The following is a 6,182-nucleotide window of genomic DNA, read 5'->3' on the forward strand; positions in this document are numbered from 1 at the left end:
GCACACATCAAAACCGGCAAACAATCCTGACAAATCATTGGTGAGCGAGCCTGTACTATACCTCATCAGGAAACTCCTCGCTGACCAATGACATGATCAGGGACGTCTTCCCCACCTTGGCTGATGGAGACAGGGGAGGAGAGTTGGTATATCAGTATGACAGAGCTTTTACAGACTGGAAGACATTAATCTATTGACCTCACCTATCGCCTCTTGACATTACTACAGAGCAACAAAGTTTGTGGAAATAATTGCTCTCTAATTGAAGTGAGAGGTCCTCCTTTCCTTCCTACAACCCTTTCTCTCTTCCATAAATCATTCATATAGCTAAAATCATTGATATAGCTAGGCTAACAAAATGAGTGGCCAAGCATGAAATCCACATTATCAACTCATCTATATCCAGTCAAACTAGTTAATTTACAGAGGGCACTTTTAAGAACTTAATTTCAACACACACACTCGCCAGAAGAAATAGACCCTTCCTTATAACCTCCTTGGAAAAGATCCACTTTAGTTAACATATTATACAGGTAGTATTTTGGCTGCCCTCTCATAAGAACTGTCCGTGCCAAAGAGAATGAGACTATGTAGGCCAGTCAGCATCGCAGCATAACTGCTATATAAATAGTCTTGATAAACACTGTGAGAGAGGCAAGCCAGACAAATAGGACAACCATCTGTAACTTTTAATATTTTCCAAATTCACCGCCCTAATTTCCAACTATCAGAGGAGTCACTCATTTAGGTTTAATTTTGAGGTTGTAGGGGAAAATACTTGCATACTTGCAAAAGAGGGGAAGGTCACAACAGACACAATTCGCTTCAGTAAGTTGCAACATTGTGATTGTAAATAGCTCTATGGAACGCGACGTTTGTTGGAGTGGAATGTTCTCACAGAATAGAATGACTGAGCAAAGCTTAGACAAAATATCGTGAGCTTGATGCAGAAATCAATCATTTTCCCCATAATCATTTATGTCGGTCAATGATTTATAGGAATAGAAAAATGCGGCACAACAAGACAGGTCAGGACAGGTGCAGTGAATACCCCTCATTTGCTGCCATTCTCCAGTTAACGTTAGCTTACTAGGCTATCAAGGGAATACAAGTAGCTAGATAACGTTAGTTCACCGTTATATGATTGATTCATGCAGCTAGCGAGCTTGTTAGTGTGACAGTGTGCGTGCTAGCAGCTAGGCTAGCTAACGTTACTGAACCCAACCGGCTTGCAAGATTTGCCCGATAAACCACTTACGCTCCCCGACGAGTAATATTCTGACGTCCTTTCTCATGTTTGCAACTGTTCCTTTATTCAGAAGTCAAAGTCAGCGTTATTTCATAAAAATCTCATGTATTATTCCAGGTACCGTCCGACACACAGTACCCAGCTAGCTGAAGCAGGCCTGCGCAGTGTCAGTGTGTTCTGCTCTCTGTCAGTCGGCGCCTGTTTGTAGGACAAAACGGACGGAGATTTTTCCCAGCTCCTTCGTGGGCTCGGTTCTTCTTCCTCGCACAATTCCAGTTCCCCGCTCAACAGCCGCACATGGTAAACCGTCGGTTAGAGGACATCGTTCTTGAAGTTACTGTTAATCCCTCACTTTCCATTACTTTCATGACATGTCGTGGTGGATGCTTGAAGTGCACGCCTCTTCCACTGCCTGACCTCCAGTACCCGGTATCTACGGCAAGGCGGAGCGGTCAAAATGTAGCCTGCAAATGCGGTCTGCTGCCGCCTGGGCTCATGTTGTGGAATAGCTCAGGGTAAAACAATAATATCCATTCATTCCTACTTCTTTTTGTATACAAAATTTAAAAAAAGTGAGATAATGTGGCATTGTGAGTAACTCAACAATAAGTGATTGACTGCTTTATTGATTTTAATTGCAGACAGACACCAAGTGTCAATGTGGTGGATACAAAAAGTAAGAATTATGATTTAGCTTTTCAGGTACTGTACAATATGTGTGCAGCATATGAATACAATACTGTCATATTCTTCACCATCACAATACTAATTGCATGCACTGGTATTATCAATAATATCACACCATAACTCCCCCCAGCAGAACATTCCCACCAGTCCCACCATCCTCCGAAGGGCCTGTGATATCAGCGCTCCACTGTCCTTGGTGAATAATAGCACCGGTGGGGGGAAATTATGCTGTCAGCTTTCTATCCAATTTGTGGATGATGACTATCCAATTGTTCAATGCTACAGATAAGTGTGTTTCTTCCATTTCAAGGCAGGTTGAGGAGCTGGTTTGCAGTGGCTCAGTCAGGAGAGGCATTGGTAGGAGGAACTATCCTTGAAGTGGTGGCCATCATGGACCACTTTCGCTCGCTTAAGTCCTCCTTGCTGCCAAAGTTGGTGGAAGGCATTTTCTTCTATCTCTGTCAGTTTTTTGCCGCTCGTATGTTGGCTTCAGCTGAAACCAGATCAGTTAGGTTAGGAAAGGTTAGGTTGGCGTATATGTACAGTTTATAACTCACGACTATGTGTGTCACACACGACTATGTGTGTCAGTGTGCTAGTGGGCTGGCTCTTACTGGTGTACTCCTGGGGCTGCATCGGTTTACCAATGATCTGTTTGAGGGCTTCCACCCAATCTCGCTGTTCCTTCTCCTGTTCACACATGAAGACAAACTGCCGGTCTGGGGTGACTAGCGTGATGCCGCACTTCCAGTTGCTCTTCCTGGTCCCCTTGGGAATGCTGTCCATCACAGAGTAACCGTTGCTCTCCATGCCGATGAACACCACCCCCTGCTCCGTAGCATCCTGGACACACACACACACACACACACACACACACACACACACACACACACACACACACACACACACACACACAGAGTTGACATAAATACTGGGACCCCCTCGAAAATTTGATGATTCATCTCAAGGTGTTTCTCTTTACTGTTTGGATACTTTTTAATTGAATAACATTTGATGTAAGAGTTTTCAGCAAGAAGGACTTTGAGACGATAAGGAGGTTTCTCTTACTAGTTGGCCTTTGAAGTAGAAGAGCTTTCTGTCCTGGCCGTCCAAGATGAACCATCTCTTTTTGAATGCTTCCTTTAGCTATCCAAACATACAAATACAGATGTTTTAACACATACTGTGTTTGCATTGTACATCATAGGTACAGGAGACAGTTTATTAGAGGTATGTGTGTGACATAGTTAAACTGCTTACCATAGGGCCTGTCTTTTCCATATATCCCTGTTTAAGGTAGTTTCTGGTAATCTTGGGTAGCAGCTGTCAAATTTAAGATAATTAGAAATAATGCATAACTGTTAGCTATATAGCCTACTGCTGAATACTATTTTTGAAAATGTCGTTGTTTGTACATTCTAAATTCAGCAAAACTCTTAATTTGCATGAGCAAACCAACAGTTACTGGAAGACCGTTGCGTGTCAGCAGAAAGCATAACTTCCTTCAAATGCATTTACAAGGTGGAGACACAAGAAATCAAGACCTTTTTGCATGGAATTGGAGCAGTTAACTTAAGCAATAATTCCAGAGAGCGTGTGATTTATCAGCTTATAACTGTTGCTGTTATGTGGCATCGTTAGGCCTGAAGTACAGCAGAAGAAATTACCTGTTTTTAAAATGTGTGGTGACACAGGTGAACTACCTGTTTTATAAATAAGGATGTAGCGATAACCGACATAATCTTGGAGCCGGCAACATTTCACTGTGACTGTACACAGTACATTACGAATAAAAGGAATCTTGAATATTGATAAACCACGATAAAATCTTCATTAAATTGTTTGCGAAAAAACGTGTTTGATTTCGGCTCCTTGAAAAACTCACTGTAAATACTGTCCAGCATCAACCAAAGTTAGCAACAGTCTCCAAGGCCCATTATTTTAATGTTTATGCAATCAAAAAGTGCATAGTGCTGCTAATTGTATTTGTGGTTTTCAATATAGAACTTAGTGAAATTATTTCAGTGTGTATCAGTAGTTTTTGAACATTTTCAGCACCATGTTAACCGTGATAATTTTGGTCACTGTAATCATGATGTGAAATTTTCATACAGCCCGTCAGGATATGGGCTAAAATGCCCGTTAGAACCTTTCTGTTTTTGTACAAGGGCACTTACTTCTTTGTCACTTCCTGTGGGGTAGGCTGTTTTTAGGTAGGCAAAGCGAGCAGCTCGAATGGCGTTAAACCAAGTGACAATCTCCTAAGGGGACAGGCCACAAGATTACGCTTCCATAACCAGATATACTGTATGTATGCAGCTGTTGTTCAGGCCACAGCACCCATCTGGCAGCCCAGAGCAAAATGTCCATAAGAGAAGACTAGGGGAGAGCAAGGTTGTGGAGACGGGACCCACCTCAGCGCTCTTGTGGTAGACGTACATGTTCCTGGTGTGGTTGTCCTCCAGGTAGCTGAGCTGCAGTCCGTGGGTGTGGCCGATCTTCTTCGGCTGGAAGGTCACGTTCAGATCTTTGATCGGGATGCGCCCTTTAGGGCCTCTGGACTCCTGAGGATGAATTGTGATGATGCACATGTTCTTTTGTTACAAATATTCACCACCCTTGGACTCCCTCAATGCAAGCGACAAGACATTCAACAGGAAGCCGTTGAGCCAGTCAAGCAGGAGAGTGACCCATGTTGCCTATGCCTAAGAGGAGGGGCCACAGGGCCTCACTTACATCGTCCTTGTTGTAGTAGACCAAGGTGAACTCCCTCTCTGACAGAACAAACTTCCTCTTTAGAAACTGTCCACTGTTCTTCTTCTTCTTCCACAGTATCCCTTCATAGAAACCTGGAACAGAACCAAGAAACATTCACCCTGTCACATTTTCTCTCCGACACATGGATGGGTCTGTCAGGTTTTTCTTGTATGAGGTATGAGGAAAACACAAATTTCAGAGCTGAAAGTGCGTCACTATCAGATATTGTTGGTGGGAATCAGAGTCGGTATACAGGAACAGAAGGAAACACGAGAGAGAGAGACAGTCACCCGTAGTGTAGCCCAGAGGTGGATACTTGGTGTGTCCGTTGAATTCCATCCTCTCATATTTAGCGTGTATCCATTGCTCCCTCAAGACACTAGAGAACAAGAGGAGTTGAGAGGTTATTATATCAAGTGTATGGCAATATGAAACCGATAAAGGCTCACTCTGTTCATGATGATGACGATAAAAACCTAAGGTTACGTTACCAAACAACAACCGGAAAAAATTGAGAAAAACTGAAACCAAACTAGGCTTATACAACGAACAGTCGATATCAGACAAAAAGCTGTAATTTACTGAAACGACGATTATACCCTGTCAATTCAACAAGCCGCTACCTCCCAACGATACATTAATTTCCAACACTGGTCGGTGGGCGAATTAAATGACGTCCAAGTGTTCGGTCCCAAAACCACCAGCCTCCATTGCGGGAGCGGTGATCTCTCCAGGTAACACTTACGCACAGTCGTCTTGCTGGGGCCGGTAGTAGTACACTGGGACTGCTTTCTCATACACCGCTCTGGCGGGAGCATTCCCCTTGGCTTTCATGAACTTAGGTTGGAACCCCATACATAGGCATAAACAGGGATAGAAGACAGAACATACAAAAGATGACACCTAGTTCCAAACTAAGAGATCCCAGAGAAATGAAGGGGAGGAAAACAGTAGTCCATACCTCTACCAGATCATCCTCCCAGAAGTCCAGACGTATGGATTTGATACGACCTGAGGAGAGGTTGCGGTGGGCACCAGAGCAGTTCAGACACACAAACACCCCCAGCTTGGAGCAGGCCCAGTCAGGCTCTGGAACATGCAAACGGACCAAGGAGTTTACCCATATACAATGTAGACTTGGAACTTTAATTGATCCTTCTCTCTTAAATTGGCACACAGGCACCACCATTATTAGGTTAAAACTCTTATTATAGCCTAGTTACGTTTGCTTTTAAAATCGTATACATTCCAATTATCAACTAAACTGCAGTTTTACACTCACCAGGCGCGCCACAGTCAGCGCAGTGATTGTTGTCCGGCCGTTTCACCAATTCGAGTAAAATCTTTTTGTTTCTATCCAGGTTTGCCATAATGGTGCGTAAAAAGAGCTTACTATATATAATATTGAAAATCCTAAAAGCATAGTGTTTTATATCATCTCATTTGAGATAAATAAAAACGCGCGATTATTCTATAACAGGTGGCCGAT

At 43.2% G+C, this 6,182-nt stretch overlaps 2 protein-coding genes across 2 annotated transcripts in view; both read right to left on the reverse strand.

Annotated features, from left to right (window-relative positions):
• Positions 1-1,601, reverse strand: part of rhot1a (ras homolog family member T1a) — a 43,479-nt gene extending 41,878 nt beyond the window's left edge. Inside the window, exons 1-2 of the mRNA XM_084438474.1 lie at positions 1,259-1,601; positions 62-120 (exon numbers count right to left, since the gene is read on the reverse strand). Of these exons, the coding sequence (XP_084294600.1) occupies positions 62-120; positions 1,259-1,295 (96 nt within the window). The 5' untranslated portion in view covers positions 1,296-1,601. The remainder of the gene's footprint in view (positions 1-61; positions 121-1,258) is intronic.
• A 429-nt stretch (positions 1,602-2,030) lies between these two features.
• adap2 (ArfGAP with dual PH domains 2) lies at positions 2,031-6,063 on the reverse strand (the record flags this gene model as incomplete). The annotated part of the gene is made up of 11 exons (XM_084437752.1): positions 2,031-2,429; positions 2,551-2,779; positions 3,005-3,082; positions 3,197-3,259; positions 4,114-4,197; positions 4,351-4,500; positions 4,673-4,785; positions 4,984-5,072; positions 5,439-5,530; positions 5,655-5,782; positions 5,976-6,063. 11 exons carry the CDS (start codon positions 6,061-6,063, stop codon positions 2,398-2,400), a joined length of 1,146 nt encoding a protein of 381 aa, XP_084293878.1. The 3' UTR covers positions 2,031-2,397.
• Positions 6,064-6,182: the final 119 nt, after the last annotated feature.

The sequence above is a fragment of the Borostomias antarcticus genome, assembly GCF_949987555.1.
Source record: "Borostomias antarcticus genome assembly, chromosome: 5".
In the NCBI taxonomy this organism is placed as follows: Eukaryota; Metazoa; Chordata; class Actinopteri; order Stomiiformes; family Stomiidae; genus Borostomias; species Borostomias antarcticus.